The sequence below is a fragment of the Rana temporaria genome, chromosome 1 (genome assembly GCF_905171775.1).
Source record: "Rana temporaria chromosome 1, aRanTem1.1, whole genome shotgun sequence".
In the NCBI taxonomy this organism is placed as follows: Eukaryota; Metazoa; Chordata; class Amphibia; order Anura; family Ranidae; genus Rana; species Rana temporaria.
The window spans coordinates 409868541-409888914 of record NC_053489.1 but is presented as its reverse complement, the minus strand read 5'-3'; the positions used below and the strand labels follow the sequence as shown (position 1 = coordinate 409888914).

At 40.7% G+C, this 20374-nt stretch overlaps 1 protein-coding gene across 1 annotated transcript in view; it reads right to left on the bottom strand.

Moving 5' to 3' along the window:
• Positions 1-20374, bottom strand: part of DNAH6 (dynein axonemal heavy chain 6) — a 386479-nt gene that overhangs the window by 115549 nt on the left and 250556 nt on the right. The window contains exons 47-50 of the mRNA XM_040324272.1: positions 17572-17724; positions 15274-15414; positions 8396-8638; positions 1588-1755 (exon numbers count right to left, since the gene is read on the bottom strand). Of these exons, the coding sequence (XP_040180206.1) occupies positions 1588-1755; positions 8396-8638; positions 15274-15414; positions 17572-17724 (705 nt within the window). The remainder of the gene's footprint in view (positions 1-1587; positions 1756-8395; positions 8639-15273; positions 15415-17571; positions 17725-20374) is intronic.

Here is a 20374-nt window from a genome sequence, read left to right as displayed (position 1 = left end):
TACGACGGTCAATGAAGGTCCCTTCAATAGTGAGGGTTTTTCATTTTTACCTTGGGGAAGCAGTGAGAATGCTGTCTTTATTATGACAGACCTGGCACACAGCATTATGGTGTGCCACATCATCATTCCATCGTTACCCTTAGACCCGTTTCACACTGGGGTGCATTTCAGGTGTTTAAGCGCAAAAAATAGTGCCTGAAAAGCACCTGAAAAGCACCTGAAAAACAACTCTCATGCCTCCCCAGTGTGAAAACCCGAGTGCTTTTAAACTGGGTGGCAGCGCTTGCAGGACGGGAAAAAAAGTCCTGCAAGCAGCATCTTTGGGGCATCTTTGGAGCATTGCGGGAGCAGTGTATATGCCTGCAAAGCGGTTCAGCAGGGCCGAAACACAGGAGCTTTTAACCCTCTCATCGGCCGCTAGCAAGGGTTAAAAACGCCCCGCTAGCGGCTGAAAAGCGGCGCTATAACAGCAGTAAAGCACAGATAAAACGCTGATAAAACTAACGCCGGCACCGCCCCAGTGTGAAAGTACCCTTATGATAATAAAATGCTTTCAATGCTCACTAACCTGAGATCAGCAACTGATGTAAGGGGCTCATTCTGCAGAGCATATGAATAGTGAAACCTTCCCTGAACTGATACATTACATCTATGGCCAACATTGAAAAACACATATTCATTCCTGCAATTCATTTTATGTTCAATCTGTATTTATTGAGAAAAAATGGCTTTCAAAAAAGGCAGTAGAAAAGTACATAAATACCATAAAAGGTATGAAATATGTACAAAAGCAAAAAGAAGAAAAAAAATAAAATAACAGATACATTTAAACAAGCACTATGCCACAAAAGTAGGTGTATCACGGTAGCAGCCCACAGATGGAGAAATGATAGTGGACCGGAGACACAAGCAGATCCACCAAACATGCAGTAGGGAACCCCTACAGATATGGCAGCACCAACATAGATCGTTATCGTAGGTATGCATTGAATTTAGATATTTCAAGCCTTCTCCTATTAATCTCCTATTAATCTGAATGAACTTGAAGACTGGAAACCAAGAATCCTGCATATTTACTTCCTTGAATTCTGTGATAAATACTCACTATGCCTTGTAAATATGCTAGGTGTGTCACACATTTCACAGAGTCTGCTGTCTGAACTACAGGACGCACCGTCAGTAGAGGTAACACACTACATAATAAATGTTGCCAGGCAGAAAGGTACCTTGGAATATATAGTCCTTAGAAAATTAAAGTAAACCAAATGAGAAAAGCAGGAGCTGCAAAACATGCAGGGAAATGCAGGAAGTTGTAGAAAGTGATGACCAGCAAACAAGCAGCACTTACAACATGAAAGGAGATTTTTCAAGTATTCCTATATTGGACTGTCAAAATTAATTATCGTTTACATTGCTATTACAATTCTGATGTTATAAAATGAAAAGTGTATGCTGTGATCATAGAACTCCTTTAAGGAAACCAAATCCAATTTAGGTATCCGTGTATTATTATTATTATTATTGTAACATTATTATACAGCAGTTGTAGAAAGTATGGACTTAATGTTGACTACAAGCAGTCCTTACCTGATCTGCATTTTCTTGGTCTACTGACAGTTTTTCCATTAGAGCATCGACATCAATAGATTTCTGTTTAAGCACTGGTTCTAAGGCTGACAGATCTATCTTCATTTTGTCAACAAGCTCGTTTGTCTCCCATAGCTTACTTAATCCATTTTTTACACGGTCACGTGCCTACAACAGATAAAATAAAAAACGACTACAAATATATACCAAAACATTTCAACACCGATATTGCAAGTACAACAGTATGTTTCCAGTTTAAAACATACTACTTTCTAGATAAATGTAGATGTATACCTGAGAACGGAATAAGGATTAAAGTACAATAAAACCTTGGTTTGCATGCATAATTCGTTCCAGGAACATGCTTGTAATATACTTGTATATCATACTTGTATATCAAAGCTTTTTTTTACAGGGTATAAAAGAGAAGAGAGGCACCTCTAATGGTAGCAATACGTTGCTAAATGTTGTACCTTCATTAAATGCAACCATATTGCTATTTAGAGGCTCCTCTCTTCTTTTTTTATACTTAGTTGTGACATGACACTACTTTTATATCAAGACATTGCTTGTATATCAAGACAAAATGTATTAAAACATTTTGCTTGTCTTGCAAAACGCTCTCAAACCAAGTTACTCTCAAATCAAGGTTTTACTGTACTAGATGACCAGTTCCGGAAACACTATATGAAAATTCAACATCTCAAGCACTGTTATATTATTAGAATTATTTTTATTAGTGGAAGTAATAGAAGAATTTTTAAGATGGAATGATTACTAACGCTAATGTAAACTATGGTTTAGCAACCTTTTAATGCTTCTTTCGTCTAGGCAAAACCGTATAAGTAGATATACCTTATATTCCTCCATTTACCTGGCAGCTGATGCACTTCTCCACTCTCCAACACTGCAGAATGTTGGCAAGTCCTCACCATCCTCATGAACAATACAGCAGTTTTGTTTTTCTTCATTAAGGAACGTACATTTATATAGCCAGTAAGACATCACCCATGAAGCCAATGAGCCCTTTTTTAAAAGTTGCTGGGTCCATGCATGTGCTAAGAACTCTCCATTCAATCTTAGGGTACATGGTAGAGTTACTGAACACGCATGGGCCTAGTTTAGAAGCCTTTGAATAGGGGCTTGGCAGCTTTGAAGACAATGGCCCGGATTCAGATACAAACGCGTAATGTTATGCGGGCGTAGCGTATCTCATATACGCTACGCCGCCGTAACTTTGAAAAGCAAGTCCTGTATTCAGAAAGAACTTGCGCCTAAAGTTACGGCGGAGTAGCCTATATTGGCCAGCGTAAGCCCGCGTAATTCATAATAGGCTGTAGGGGGCATGTTGTATGCTAATTAGCCATGACCCCACATAATTGACGTTCTTAACGAACGGCGCATGCGCCGTCCGTGAAAATATCCCAGTGCGCATGCTCCAAATTACGCCGTAAATAGTCAATGCTTTAGACGTGAACGTAACTTACGCACAGCCCTATTCACGTACAACTTACGCAAACAACGTAAATGACGCAAAATTCGACGCTGGCCCGACGTCCATACTTAACATTGGCTACGCCTCATAGAGCAGGGGTAACTTTACGCAGGAAAAAGCCTTATGTAAACGACGTAAAAAAATGCGCCGGGCGGACGTACGTACGTTTCTGAATCGGCGTATCTACCTAATTTGCATATTCAACGCGGAAGTCTAGGGAAGCGCCCCTAACGGTCAGCGTGAATATTGCACCCTAAGATACGACGGCGTAGGAGACTTACGCCGCTCGTATCTAGGCAACATTGAGGCGTATCTGATTCTATGAATCAGGCGCCGAGATGCGACGGCCCACATTCAGAGTTACGACGGCGTATCTGGATATACGCCGACGTAACTCCTTTCTGAATCCAGGCCAATATCTTGCAGGATATTTAGTCATACAACAAGTGGTTGTAAAGGCTGAAGGTAAAAAACCTTCTGTGTGCTACTCTATCCAATTTCTGTTTCAGTGGTATAAAGCAGTCAAAATATTTTGCATATTACGTTTTAAAGCCTGGTTGTGTTTCAGTCAACAACACCTGAGTGTCATGTATAAAGTGCATAATGCATAGGTTTCGGTAAAAGTACTCTTCTTCATAATTGCAGATAAAATAACAAAGATTAGAGTCAAATAAAATGGTATTCATTCACACAAATGTCTACATTCTTGTCCTACTTATTGAGATTTTATACTGTGTTTCAGTTACACATACGCAGCTCAGGGAGAAGAAACAGATGGCCCAGAATTACTCTTGGGTATAAGTGGTTAGTCAACTGGAAAAAAAAAACATTTTATATACTACCTATAAATAAAAGATGCCAGACAGATAAATTAGTGAAATGCATAATTAAAACCCCTAAAAATGTGTATTATGATTTTGTATTCAAAAATATTATGCTAACCCACAATGTGTTACGTTGATGATTAAAGGGGAAGTTCAGCTTAAAACTAGAACATTTTAAAACTGGGAGTAACAGATTGCTGTGGACCATTGAATTGCAAGTGAGAATTTTTCAATTAAAAGCTGATGGGAAGATATCAAATTGTTACAAAAATGCTGTGTGTACACCTATGTGTTATAACTTGGCTACGTGCGTAATATTTAATCACCCTACTATCAAATAATCACCTATAATAAATCTCCAATTTTAAGGCAGAGAAAAAACTTTGATGAATATATGCTTATGCAGCAAAACATAAGGATGGTCAGAGATGATTTGTTTTTCCATTCAGCCAGCGGGCGGAATGAAAAAACAAAAAGATTTCCATCCACACAAACAAGATGGAAGGAGGCATTCCCCCACTGGGACATTGTATTCTGACAGCTGGACTGGCACTGAAAAAAGGGGGCGGAGAGCTGAATTTACATTCTACAGAGCTCAGTGAGGAAAGGTCTGAGAGCTGATTGGAGGGAAGAGACACGCCCCCCTTCACACAGCTCACATGAACACAGCTGAGGCTGTCAATCAGTTGGAGGTCCCTGCCCTGTCACCATTTTTCTCTTGGTGTCAGGAAAACTTGTCAGAAGTGATTTATGCTGATAGCAGAGGAATGAAGCAGCAGACAGAAATGACACTTAATACTTTTAATTGAGACAAGTACGCACTATAGAGGGATATGCTTTGTTCATATTTTATGTCTGAGGTTTACAACCATTATAACAGACTAAGGTGTCCACCAAAAAGTGACAGTTAGAGGGTTTTGGCAAACCCTTTAACATTGATAGGGGTGCTTACGGTATTAATTTATGTAAAAGCGTTATCCCACAAAAAAACATTTGCTGCGGTTACCTACAATTTGTTAACTGAGTTCAGTTAAATACATTTTTTGAAAACAAGGTGCCATTTTCGGTTCTTCAGGGGTGCCTTGGCAAAAGCAAAATGCCTAAAAATTGCCCCTAAACTGTGTACAAACCAGGGTAAGAATTAACCCTTCCTCTTTGTTACAAATTTTTTTTTTTACATTGTGCAGCGTTACAACCTTGGGCGTTGTGCGGGGCAGCCACCAGCATTCTAACAATTCATGATGTCATTGGTTGATAAAGAGGACATTGGGCACCTGCATTCTTGTTTTCCTTCTTCTGCCCTGCTCTGTCAGCACTGGGGTCATGTTAGCTGAGTGAGGAGGAGAAACTGAGGGAGAAACGCTGGAATACTAATCAGTAGCAGTGTGCAAAGATGTATGGACGGGAGGCCCGGTAAGAGCGGCGGAGGCGGCGGGGGGGGGGATGTCCCCTCCCGCTCCTCCAGGATAACAACCGAGTGGCTTTTAGCCTCGGTTGTTATCCCTGGAAAGCCAATCGCTGGCTCTACAAAATTATACTGGGATGATGCCTGCAGCTGTGGGCGTCATCCCGGTATAACCCCCGAAAGCCGAGGCAGCATATGTGCGTACACTCGGCGGGAAGGGGTTAAAAAAAAGACACTAATGCACTACTCTACCACACCACAGAGTCTATTTTGGCAGGGCGGGACTTTTTTCTCTCTGCCGCAGTTAGGTGCCATTTACAGGTCACGTCCTTCCCTCGGTCTATAACTGGAATGAGTGACAGAAGAAGTAGACTCAAGAGCTCATTACTCTGTGATTCTGCACTCCACTTCTTGCAGCAAACCCATTGTTAGCACATAAGCACTGCAGCACAACTACTTGGCTCCACATGCTTATTTTCCCTTTCCTAGTCTAAGGTAGGTCATACAGGTGAAACTCAAAAAATTTGAGCAAAATTTGCATCTCGTTTGGAAACCAAGGACCCAGAGTATGGAGAAATAATGGAGAGGCACACACTGCAAGATGCTTCAAGTCCAGTGTGAAGTTTCCACAATCTGTGTTGATTTGGGGAGCCATGTCATCTGTTGGTGTTGGTCCACTGTGCTTCATTAAGTCCAGGGTCAACGCAGCCGTCTACCAGGAGACTTTGGAGCACTTCATGCTTCCTTCCACAGACAAGCTCAAGGGAGATGCTGACTTCATTTTTAAGTAGGACTTGGCACCTGCCCACAATCCCAAAAGCACCAAAACCTGGTTCAATGACCATGGGATTACTGTGCTTGTTTGGCCAGCAAACTTGCCTGACCTGAACCCCAGAGAGAATCTATGGGGCATTGCAAAGAGAAAGATGAGAGACATGAGACAAAACAATGCAGAAGAGCTGAAGGCCGCTATTGAAGTATCCTGGTTTTCCATAACACCTCAGCAGTGCCACAGGCTGATGGCTTCCATGCCACGCCGCATTGAGGCAGTAATTTCTGCAAAAGGGACCCAAACCAAGTACTGCGTACATATGCATGCTTATACTTTTCAGAGGTCCGATATTGTTCTATGTACAATCCTTATTTTATTAATTGCATGTAATATTCTGATTTTCGGAGATTGTGGATTTGGGGTTTTCATGAGCTGTAAGCCATAATCATCACAATTATGACAAATCACAGCTTGAACTATCTTTCTTTGCATGTAATGAGTCTATCTCATATATTAGTCTCACCTTTTAAGTTAGTGAAAAAAATGAACTTTTGCACGATATTCAAATTTTTCGAGTTTCACCTGTACATGATTAATTTTCTTTTTCGCTCAACCAGCAGGTTGAATGAAAGAAAATTAATTGATCCACACATTCAAGGTGGATTTGGGAATCTCTCCTAAGGAGGGATTGTATTCTAAAAGCGGGGAGGTTTCTCCGCCATCAGAATACACTTCACAGCCAGTTTACACACAAATGGATCGAAATTTGAAATAGCCACTCCAGGAAGATTTTACCCCCCTTTCTGACCAGGCCATTTTTTGCTATTCAGCACTGAGCAACTTTAACTGGTGACTGCGTGGTCATGCAATGCTCTATACACAAATGAAAATAATAGGCTTACATTGTGGGTATTGTGGGCAGGCTGGCGCTAAGTGGTTAAAAGAGGCGGTCAAGTAAAAGTAAAATATTGGCTGGTCAAAGATGGGTAGAATTTTAAACAGAAATTATTAGGAATAGAGGGCCAGATTCAGATACATTTACGTTGCTCCACGGCAGCGTAACGTATCTGATTTACGTTACACCGCCGCAGGTTTACAGCATAAGTGCCTGATTCACAAAGCTCTTACCTGTAAACTTGCAACGGTGTAACGTAAATGCGCTCGGCGCCTAATTTAAATGGTGCCCGCCCCATTTGAATTGGGCGGGCACCATTTAAATTAGGCGCGTTCCCACGCCGAACGTACTGCGCATGCTCCGTCGTTACCCGACGTGCATTGCGCTAAATGACGTCGCACGGATGTCATTTGTTTAGACGTTAACGTAAATGGCGTCCAGCGCCATTCACGGACGACTTACGTAAACGACGTGATTTTTTACATTTTGATGCAGGAACGACGGCCATACTTAACATGGCTTAGAACACCTAGAGCTCAGCCCTAATTTTACGCGGCGTATCTCGACGGAAACAACGTAAAGTTAGATCGACGTGCAGCGCGGACATTCGGGAATCGCCGTAACTAGTCATTTGCATATTCTACGCCGACCGCAATGGCCTCGTCACCTAGCGGCCGGCCTAGAATTGCATCCTTAAGATCCGACATGTAATTCAATTACACCTGTCGGATCTTTTGGCTATCTATGCGTAACTGATTCTATGAATCAGTCGCATAGTTAGGACGGCCGGATCACAGAGATACGACGGCGTATCAGGAGATACGCCGTTGTATCTCTTCTGTGAATCTGGCCCACAATGCTTTAAGTCTGGTTATTTTTATGATCATTGGTGGGTCAAATCAATGTTCATTTTCAACTGCAGACAAGAAAATTGGAAGGAACAGGATGGAATTTTTTTCTGAAATGAATGGATTTCTACCAATGTATATTATTTTCATTCAGTAAAGTCCATTCTTTCTAAAATTAAATGTTAAAAGCCAAAGAAATCTTTTAAACACATTCAAAAGTTCTGCGAATTTTCGTACAAATTTTGTACGAAATGTTGTATGAAAATTCAAAGACTTTTACTAAGAATTTTAGTTTGATTTTAATTATCTCTGACTGGCTGAAAGGTACTTCAACTGCTTGTATTCCAAGAAATACACAATGAAAGTAATAATGAATCAATTCATACAGAGCTGCATTAGTTGGTGTCTTTTATACTTTCAGAACACATCAGGGAGGGAGGTTCTAGGCACGTGCCATCACACTAGGGAGACCTCTAAATGTTCTTTCATTTCTTCATCGAATGATTAGCTCTAATCACATGTAATTATAGTTTAAACACATTATTAAAACATTATTACTTAGACCTTACCGAGACCAGCTGCTTCCTTTTGTCACCCAACATTGACAAATAAAGGTTAATTAACTCTAAATAAGAGGTGGGAGTGGTGTAGTATCTTCTTCTCAGCTCTGCATAGTAGCGTTCAGCCATTTCGGTGACACTCATGTGGATCTCCACGCACATTTCAGAGAGCCTGTCCTTTACCTCCTCACTGTCAAGGTCGATGTTGGTGAAGAAGGTTTGTGATACAGAGAGAAGGGCTTCTCTGGGCCACTGCAAGTCAAATCAAGGAAGAAAGAACAATAAAAATCCTTTGTAATAACCTTTTTTTTTCTTTTTAATCTACATAAAAAAATCGTTCTCTGGGCATTTTCTAATAACCATATAAAAGCAACCTAAATCAAACATATTCTTTCATTCCTTTGACTAGAGATTCTTTCTCAGAATCACAATTGAGATATTGAAATACGTGATATTTTTTCAGATTTAAAGGTTACTTCCATGTAGTGCTATTCAGGGAGTCTAATGCTTTACTGATAATGTTATTAGTGCCTCAGTTTTACAGATTAAAAGAGTTTACGGCAAGATTAGCATTATCAAAGAAATGTTAGCATTAAAGTTATTGTATCATGAGATTATTCTAACAACTTCTATATTTGTATTAATCTTCCACAATTATGATAATCGACATACTAACATAATTCCCTTGCATCCACAAAAAGGCAGGTTAGAGCAAATTGGGTCCGACCCGGATATAAGTGTTTGCCAAGCAAATTGGTTAACTTCAAGTGCCACTCAAGCTAAAAAAAAACAGTATTTTTTCACTTGGAATTGGGTAAGAAAGAATTGAAACTACAGTCAGGTATTTATTGCTGCCTGTGCCACCACTGGGAATAATGTCCCCTCCCTCCCCACAGTTTTTTTTGGGGGGTAATTTTTTTTAATACATTTTTTACCTTTATGCACACCTAATACCAAGTATTGAGTACACTTTGGTGGCATAACATATGTTTATTCTTAGCTAGATTTTTTTACATGTCCCATCTAGACTGAAGCATATTATGGAGAAACTATTTGGGTGGAGCTCATTGCGAGTCGTCTAAGGCCCCATGCACACAAGACGCTGCTAAACTCAAGTTCAGAGGCATTTCGGCATTTTTTTCTACTGCCCCTGAACTCATTTAATGTTATCCTATGTGTCCTTGCACACAATCACGTTTTTTGGCGTTTTAAAGCAGTTGGGTTTAGGGCCGTTTTTTCAGACGCAAAATTTTGGGTTCAGAAGCGTTTTTTTTTTTTGCGTTTTAAACTTTGGGAGGGTCTACAATGTCTTTCAGATAAGCACTGACAGCCGCAAACGCGGTAAAACGCTGCGCAATTCGCGGCAAAAACAGGCGTTTTAAACGCCCGTTTTGGCCTTTGAAAACGTGAGTTTAGAGGTGTTTGTAATTGCTTCTCGTGTGCATGGTGCCTAACCGTTTGAGCTGGCTGGTGCAAACCATTGCTCTGTTTTTTATGTGCATTTATTTTTGCTGATGTTTGGTTGCCTTGATGTAAGTTTTTAGTGTGCTGTTTTAATAAACCATTTTGTTGAAACATATTGCACTACGAGGCTATCCTCTTCTTCCCTTATGCTCTGGGATCTACCCTTGAGCTGTGAGCTTGGATATCAGCTTTTCCAAAGATACTGTGATTCCTGCATCCATTGAAAAACCTGGTTCACTTTTACAGCTTAAGTTGTTGGACCCTGATGGGATCATTGTCCAGTGTCTGATACTGCAGTTATCTGGAATTTGGTTCATTTTTACAGCCCAGTCTGTTGTAGCATGGTGAGATTATTATCTAAGGCCTCGTACACACGGCCGAGGAACTCGACGTGCCAAACACATCGAGTTCCTCGGCCAGTTCAGCACTGAAGCCGCCGAGGAGCTCGGCGGGACGAGAGCTCCCATAGAACAACGAGGAAATAGAGAACATGTTCTCTATTTCCTCGCCGAGCTCCTCGTCGGCTTCCTCGGCCGAAAGTGTACACACGGCCAGTTTCCTCGGCAGAATTCAGCGAGAAACTCGGTCGGAAGCTGAATTCTGCCGAGGAAACTGGTCGTGTGTACGGGGCCTGATGCTTGAAACTACTGCTATCTGGTAAGAAGTGATTCTATGTGGTGATGGGATATTAAAGTCTTTGTGGTTTGAAGAGCTTTGGAGTTGTCTTATATTTGGCTCATCCAATTCAATTGAAGAGCACAGAAGTTTTCACATACTTGGTTCACTCAGTGTCAGGACCTGGGCTTGAACCTGGGACCTATTCTGTGTCATACAGCCACTGCATCCTCATAGAATAACAAGCGGCTCCGGTCGCACAAACAAATCGCTAATTCTCACTGCATGAACCCATGTGAATGAGCCCTTTTATTTTTTAATTTATTTTAACAATTTTTTTTTTTTTTTACAATGCTGTTGGGGAGCTTGGGTGAGATATCATGGGGTCTAAACAGACCCCTGACATCTCTCCTTTGAGACAGAAAGAAATTTGATTCTTCAGTTTCTTTCTCTGTAGCCTCAACTGCACTGCAGATGAATGAATAGGACGCAGAGGCTCCTGTCCATTCATAAACACAGTTTACTCTGCTACAGTTTTGAAATGTCACAAGAGTGATTGGTACCGTTCGCTCACTGTGTCCAAATCAGGAAAGGAATGGGCCGGTAAATGACATATTTATCGGCCCTTTCCCCCTGCTGTCCAGGCCCCCCTGCATGCCCGGGCCCAGTGGTACCCCCCTGTCAGCATCCCTGAGTGTAGGGTTATGCTGCCCTCTACTATCTTTAAGTGGCTGGGCTGCTTAATCTTCCCAGAGTTCTTTCTTCACATTACTTCCTGTTTCTGTGTATCTGGGAGAGAAACCCCAGAGGGAGGAAGTAAATAGAGAGAATCTAATACCACATGTCCTACTATGGAGGAGCTGCTACTAATCCAGGCTAGAACCAGGGATTATTAGACAAGTGTTCAAATGTTTAATAGTTCATTATTGTGCTCATAAATTCTGCGTTTATACATGTATTAAAAGACTGCTGACAGAGTTTATTTGCCCCCTTATCTCACATGCACTACAGGGATGTGCAGTCAGGGGAGGCAGGTGAGGCAGGGCCATGAACATTAAAAATATAAATAGAAAATCGAGGGTCGTAGCTCGACGACCTGCGGTCATAATACATACTTCATATTCCCATTGCACACTATCCTGGATAAGATCTTGGATTCGGGTGCTGTAGCAACAACCAGCTGGATACTGTTGCAAGTTACAGTTAAGATATTTGCCAGCACACCATGGAACGACGAAAATAGCGTCCAAGCAGGTGATTTATTGCATGATCACAACACAAAGAGAGCGCTAGTGTTCTGATCATGCAATAAATCATCCGCTTGGACGCTATTTTGTCGTTCCATGGTGTGTTGGCAAATGTCTTAACTGGGGTCATAATAGACTTTGGGGCTTATATAGCCTAAGTGCTACCCCGCCACTGGTAAAAAAAATTGGCGCTCCTATGACCTATGGTTCCAGAGATATGGGGCTCCTTCTGCAGCCTTTCAGAAACTAAATACAGAGCAGCCACTTTAAATACAAGCTGACACACTCTGTTGGAAGCAGACTGAGAGGTTTAGCTCACAGTGCCTCTCACTTCTTGTCAGAGGCACTGAGCTCAATAAACAGCTTGGAGTCTTGGACCAATGGTAATGTACCATTGGTCCCAGCTGTCCAATAAAAATGCTGCAGTGGAGGCACGTCTCTCATTGCAGTGTCATAGAAGGGGCACATGTTTAAAAGACAAATGCTCCCTTCCAGCCAAGTCTTCTTAACTACAAGGAAAAAATATGTGTTTATGTGTATAAGATTCACCCACAATCCCATGTTTTTATCACACAATTAAGAGGGAGAATGAGAATCTGCTGCCTGCTGAAAAGGTACTGTTATATTCACGCTAAATCATATATTTATATGCTATATGTTATAACATATTAACCACTTCAGCCCCGGAAGATTTGGCTGCTCAATGTCCAGGCCATTTTTTGCGATTAGGCACTGTATCGATTTAATTGACAATTGCACGGTCGTGCGACGCTGTACCCAAACAAAATGTACTTCCTTCTTTCCCCACAAATAGAGCTTTCTTTTAATGGTATTTGATCATCTTTGCGGTTTTTATTTTTTTCGCTATAAACAAAAAAAGAGCAACAATTTTGAAAAAAACTTTTTTCTATAATAAATATCCCCAAATATTTTTTTTTTTTAAAAAGCTATTTTTTTCCTCAGTTTAGGCCGATATGTATTTTTCTACATATTTTTGGTAATATAAATTGCAAAAAGTGTATATTGATTGGTTTGCGCAAAAGTTATAGCATCTACTATATATATATATATATATATATATATATATATATATATATATATATATATATATATATATAAAAGAGGGGATGGATTTATGGCATTTTTATTATTATTATTATTAGTCCCGACGAGCTCACGTGCAGAAGTGAACGCATACGTGAGTAGAGCCTGCATATGAAAACGGTGTTCAAACCACACATGTGTGGTATCACCGCAATCGTTAAAGCAAGAGCAATAATGCTAGCCCTATCTCTGTAACTTAAAACATGCTACCTGTAGAATTTTTTTAAACTTCGTCTATGTTTTAAGGGTAAAAGTTTGTCGCCATTCCACAAGTGGGCGTAATTTTGAAGCGTGACATATTGGGTATGACAGAAATTATTGCAATGACCGCCATTTAATTCTCTATGGTGTAAGAAAAAAATATGATTGATATATATATATATATATATACATACAGTATATATATATATATATATATATATATATATATATATATATATATACAGTATATATATATATACAGTATATATATATACAGTATATATATATATATATATATATATATATATATATATATATATATATATATATATATATATATAAATGTTTGGGGGGTCTAAGCAATTTGCTAGCAAAGAAAGATGATTTTAACTTGTAAACAAAAAGTTTAAAAAAAGTGGATAAAATTGCACACACTTGAAGAATGGCGCCAAACTTCAGTACTTAGAAATCTCCATAGGAGACACTTTAATTTTTTTTACAGGTTACATGTTTAGAGTTACAGAGGAGGTCTAGTGATCTAACGATCACGGCGTATGTAACCTGTGTGTATCTGGCTCTGATACTAGCCAGTGCCTCACCAGTCACTGACCTCACCGCACGTCCCTGATGCACTATACCAGATAGCTCAATCTAAGATACAGTGTGCATGTGTAGTGGTCACCTTGCTGTATGTTAGTAGGTGAACCTGTTCATTTCAGTTTATTTACAGCTCCTGTTATTTTAGTTAAAGTGATTGCAAAGTAAAAAAAAATGTCTATAAAAATAAAACATGTTATACTTACCTGCTCTGTGCAGTGGTTTTGCACAGGGCAGCCCAGATGCTCCTCTTCTTGAGTCCCTTGCTATGGGGGCACCCGAGCTGAGCTACAGCTCCATGTGTCCATTCAGACATGAAGGCCCTTTTTGGCCAAACCCCCTCTCTCTCCTGAATGGCTAACTGACTTTGATTGAGAGCAGCAGGAGCCAATCAGGAAAGAGAGTGCTGGATGGCTGAGGCACTTGTGGACATCACTGGATAGAGATGGGGCTCAGGTAAGTATTAGGGGCCTGAGGCACACAGAAGGCTTTTTATCTTAATGTATAGAATGCATTAGGATAAAAAAACTTCTGCCTTTACAACCACTTTAATCTTGTCCCTTCTGGTTTGGGATTCTATAGCTAGTTTTAGCCTAGGGCTCAAAAACCAGTACAGGCTATAGCCAGGTTAGGCATCCAACGGCCACTTCTGGTAGTTAGAGGTCATCCGATGGCCACTTCTGGTACTTAAAGGTCTGGTTGCATGACAGATTAGAAACTACAAGGGATTAAAATGCAGAGTAGATAGGCTGACTTTGAATTCCAGTGCCACCCTACAGTTTCTGCTGGTGAGAATATGCATTCCAGGCTGGTTGGACTATGACTGGAGGATCGATCTCCCCACCTACAGATCTTATCTTTAGGTCTCTGACACAAAGACGAATGTTACATTGCAATCATCCTCAGGGGCCCCGGCAACTGAACTTTGCTGCAATTCATTTGAAGGTAATTAAATTAATAACTATATATATAGTTAATATTATATGCTGGTTGCAGTAGTTTCCTCTGCTTGCAATTACTTTGATTAGATTACTCTTCAATTTCCCAGGAAGGGAATCCCCTCTGTTCACAGATGCCCTGTCCTGGGTGGAGGCACTGCCAACTTTGTTATCAAACCCACACTTCCACTTAGCAGAGGTTCTAGTTTTTTTAAATGATTTAGGTTCTAGTTTATGTTACTTTATTTAACTACAGGTTTAGCGCACTATCCTGTTTATGGAATGTAATTTCTTAGACCCCCTGGGATCCTAACTTTCTGGTTTGCTGAGAGAACACTGGCTTAGCTGATGTAAAAACCCAACCAGCATTGTTAGCCCTGCATGCTAGACTGCAGAACTTCACATGTTCCTCTCCACGTGTTTGTTTTAATTTCTTTCCAATTGCTGCTATCTAACTACCAAGACCCTTCCAACACACTGTGCATACGAAAAAGGCTCTTGGGAGATGTAGTTCTAGAGGCACATCTGCATCAACAGGAACTGAGCTCTCAGAAGCTGGTACCGCAAAAAAATGTGAAACCTTTTGATAATGTCACAGTGAATAAAAGCTGTTTCTTGCTACAAGAACAAGGTACATTAAATTACAAAACATTTTTGAGAAGGAAAAAGGCAAATCATACTTTTCTATCATAAGGTACTTCATGGGGTTTAATCTACTAACCTGTACAAACCAGTCTATTGTGCAGCAGTTAACTAGCGAAGGGAACATGCGACATCTTGCTCTGAAGGCCTCTCCAACAGGACTCATGCACAAAACAATGTGCAATCTCTGACGTACTCGATTGATAAAATACTGAAACACCTAGTATGCAAAACAGAACAGTAAGCAAACAGCAAGTACACTGTTATATAAAATGACTTTCATATTTATTAATTAAAAAGAAAAAAACAACAACTTCATAAGTGTATAGCGATTAAGCCCAATCAGTCATTTACTGGTCTGAATTCAACTTAATTTAGGCTTCATGTACACGGGATGCTGTTCAACCTCTCCTGAACGATTTAACTTAACAGCTAACCGGTACTAAAAACTACCGTCTAGCCATGTTTACATGCCACATTTACATCTAGAAGCGTTTGTAAAAATGAAAAACTTCTGTAAACGAAACACTGCTAAATGCGAGTTACCGCGTTTAGCAGCGTTTACAAGCTGTTACAGACATTTGGCGTTTCAAATGCCTCTGAACATCCGTCTGAACCCATTTTTTTGCGTTCCAAAAAAAGCTTCTACTCAACTGCCTAGAAACGACTTTAAACAACCCTGTGTACATGTACTGATAAGATAACATAGAGGAGAGTTCAGGGGCAGCTGAAAAAAATGCTTGTCTGCTCCTAAACGTTCCGTTTACCAGCAGCAGTGTACATGAGGCCTAACTGGTCCAAGAGGCCTAACTGTACAGGTATGTCAATAAAATATTTTTTTTTTCCTTTATTTTTTTTGCTGTGTCACATTGTGAATCGGTGTTGCTACACATGAAAATCAATGTCCTCATTTTGTTCTTTGCTATTAGGTTTTATGTCAATGTATATTGTGCTACTTATATTTATATCTTGTATTTTGTACAAAACTCAATAAAGCTTGGTTGTTGATAAAAATGTATTGTAACTGGTTCTGCACACCTGTTACTGCCCATTCAAAACAAACGAATAGGTTCCATTGATAAACTTTCTGCTGGTACCAGACCCCACCGTATGCATACTGAAGCCCTGGGGATTCTGTGCATTGGGGAGTGTGTGCACTTATTTCCACAATGCACTGATCAGAATCCAACTGGCCAATCAACAGGCCATTAGCACTGTCACATGGGGGCAAGTAAAAGGTCATTAGCCCCATCTCAATTCTGACACAAACTGGCATGGAACTTAAACATTAAACTTAAAGGGGTTGTGGACAAGAGAACAGATCAACTTTGAGATTTATGAACACTCTACTTAATAAAGCCCATTATGCCTACCTGATGGACCATGTCTGTACTATTATACTTCTCAGTATTCATTTTTGCTCAGGCAAAATGCTTCTGTATCTCCAGTGCTTCATGCTGGAACCTGACAAGGTAGCAGCCACACTCCGTATCATACCTATCCTTGTGTTAGACCGGTGCTGTTACTGAGCATTGCTTAATAAAGGCAGTCCCCGAGTTACGAACATTTGAGTTACGAACGTTTTACTTACCTGAGCCCTGGAAAGTTCCATGTCGTGAATGCAATCGATCTTTGCCCAGGCTTCTCGGCTCTTCGTTGGATAGATTGAAAGCAGCGCGGCCATTGGCTTGCACTGCTGTCAAGCAAATCTAATGATGCAGGGGCGGGATCAAGTCATACACTCAGTGGCTATGGACGCCGAGTGTATAACATAGGAGCGTGCCCGCAAGGTAACCCCCTCAGGGCTCCCAGAGGGGGTTAGCTATTGCAGGGGGGGAGCCGAGAGAGCCACCGAGGGACCCCAAAAAACGGCGTTCGGGGCCACTCTGTGCAAAACGAGCTGCACAGTTTGTTATTTTTAAAAAAACATTTTTTTAAAATAAAATGCAAATCTTTACAAATTGACTACACTTTTAATCTCAGAAAAACTGCATTCACACATTGCTATAAAATTTGGCATGTTAATGTATGACAAATACAATGGATACTACTACAAAAGTCAGTGATATTGTATTGCTTTACAAATCTATCATGGAGTTTCATTTTCAATTTCTCATATACGTACTGGAAATCACAATAAAAATGTGGAGGTAGAAAAACTGCTCTGGGCCTTGAGGCAAAACAACATCTACATATTAAATATTATAGACAGACATTTTGATAAACTTGTGAACATGAGTACATTATGATGGAGCTTCCATTAGGTACAACAAAGATAAAAGAGGCAGTTATTTATTATGTCCACTCAGCGTGACATATATATGTTACACCATCTGCTGAGCCAACGATGACAAGCAAGCATTTCCAAACTGGTTACCTCATCTCTGTTTCCTTCAGGTATTCCTGCCTCTTTTGCCTTTGGTCTAGTTGCTGCCAATACAAACTCCAACTCATCTTTCTCAAACAAGTTTGGCACCTCCCCGGAATTAAGCATGTTATTTATGTCTTCAAGGAACTCTTCCACGACAATCTATGGATTTCAGAAAATTTTGGTAAGAAACACAAAGCAGCAATTTTCAAAATGTTTCCAGAATCCCATACGAAAATGTTACCCTTTCATGCTTTGAGCATTTACGTATGTTGTACCCAGATTGCCAGCTAAATAGATTAGCGCTAAGGGCTTATGTATAGGTGCATTGTTAGCAACATGAAGCCACTCAAATCCAAGTTGTATCCCCTAAAGGTATACTGAATTTTATTAGTGGACTGCTTTAAGGCTGGGTTCACACTAGAACACGCAGGGAGTACGGTCCGTCTCCATTCACCATTTCACTCACCAAATTTTGGGCTGAATTCGGACCTGAAACGGACCAAAAGATGCACAGGGCTTCTGCGCAATTCGGAGATGTGTGAACTGGCTCCATAGAGAGCTGGGCACAATCTCCTGCTATGCGAATTGGCGAGGTGTAAACCCAGCCTAAAGCAAACATATCCTTTGGCAGCATTTACAGAAACCTCCACCACTTTTATGAACAACTGACTGTTTTACAATAAGTAAAGAAAATCTATGTTCCAGTAGTCTCTTTCCAGAGACCCACTATAGAGGAGGTGAAGTCAAGCTGTCAATCACAGCCTGCACATCAAACAATAAACTTCACCTCTTCCTGTGACAGGCATGCATCATTGCTTTCTGCATACCTCAGCTGCCAAGATGAATGGTTAGAGATAGAAATGAGGACTTGGCTATCGACATTTAAAAAATGTCAACATTTACATATAAGCATGTGCATTGATTTACTTGCTTACACTGCACATTTTGAAGAAAGAAGGGGTGCTATTTAAACTGATGAAGCAGAATATGGGGGCATCCCTAAGTTTAGATTATAGGGGGGTTCAAAAAGGTACACTTTAACCACCTGCTTATAATTTTTTTTACACATGTTAAAATAATAAGTTGTTGCTAGAAAGTTACTTAGAGCCCCCAAACATTATATATTTTCTGAGAGCAGAGACCATGGAGGAAAAATGGTAGCCGTTGAAATTTTTTATGCATGAAATTTGCTCAGGAATTTAGAGCAAATTTTGTGATTTTCAGGAAAAAACGCAATATAACAAACACACAAACACAATATAATAATATAACAAGACTCAAAATTGCATGCACCCAAGAAATGGCAATAAACAACAGTACTGAAATTTTTTAAAGGATGCCTTTATAGGTTATCAATTTAGAGTTAATCATGATTGATGGCCCTAAAATGAGTTCTCTCACCCTGACGTTTGTGATGATACCTGTTACTGTTTACGCATGTGTCTGCATGTCCATGTATGTGTGGGTGGTGGTTCAATATTGAGTTGGCCCACCCTTTGCAACTATAACAGCTTCAACTCTTCTGGGAAGGCTGTCCACAAGGTTTAGGAATGTGTCTATGGGAACGTTTGACCATTCTTCCAGACAGGCAAATACTGGCCATCGAGACTGCCGGGAGTTTCCCGGTGGGCCGATGGCTCAGTGGGCCGGGTTCAGTGACAGCGAAGGTAGAGCGGGCAGGGACTCCCAAACCCTGTCCATCAATCGGCTAATCTCCTGCTGTGCAGCTGTTTAGAATAAACACTTCTCTGGGCTCCCTGTGGAGATTAGCTAGTTGGTGGAATTTGCGAGTCTCCGCCCACTCACCTCACCACCCCCCCACTCTACCTAGCTCTGTGGTGCCTAGGGGGAAGGGAGAGGACCAGATGTATCATGTACCAGCAGTGCACAGCTGGTCCCGGGCTCCCAGCTGCAGAGGAAGCACCTGCAGGACAAGCATTGCACCCGGGACCTAGGTAGAAGAAGCTGTGCAGAACAGGTACTGGGGGGGACTAACATTAATGGGCACTTATGAGGCTGTGCTGATGGGCACTGATCAGGCTGCATTAATGGACACTGGTGAGACTGCATTAATGGGCACTGGTGTGGCTGCATTAATGGGCACTGGTGTGGCTGCCCTGATGGGCACTGATCAGGCTGCATTAATAGGCACTGTTGTGGCTGCAATAATGGCCACACCAGTGCCCATTAATGTCCTGATCTTAACCCGATACAACACCTTTGGGATATATTAGAACGGAGACTTTGAGCCAAGCCTTCTTGTCCAACATCAATGCCTGACCTCATAAATGCGCTTCTGGAAGAATGGTCAAATATTCCCATAGACACACTCCTACACCTTGTGGACAGCCTTCCCAGAAGAGTTGAAGCTGTTATAGCCGCAAAGAGTGGGCAAACTCAATATTGAATCCTATAAGACTGGGATACCAATATAGTTCATGTGTGTGTAAAGAAGAATTCATTCCATAGAACTAGGACGATGGTACACCCCCAATTTACTTTTATTATCAAAAAATAAAAAGGTTTTGATCATATGTGTGTGTAAAGGCAGGCGTCCCAATTATTTTGGTAATATAGGGGGTTATTTACGAAAGGAAAATCCACTTTGCACTACAAGTGCAAACTACAGGTGTAATGTGCACTTGAAATTGCACTGAAAGTGCACTTGGAAGTGCAGTCACTGTAGATTCGAGGGGAACATGCAAGGAGAATAAAAAACAGCATTTTAGCTTTCACATGATTCAATGATAAAATCAGCAGCGCTTCCCCTCATTTCAGATCTATCCCTCAGATTTACAGATTTGCACTT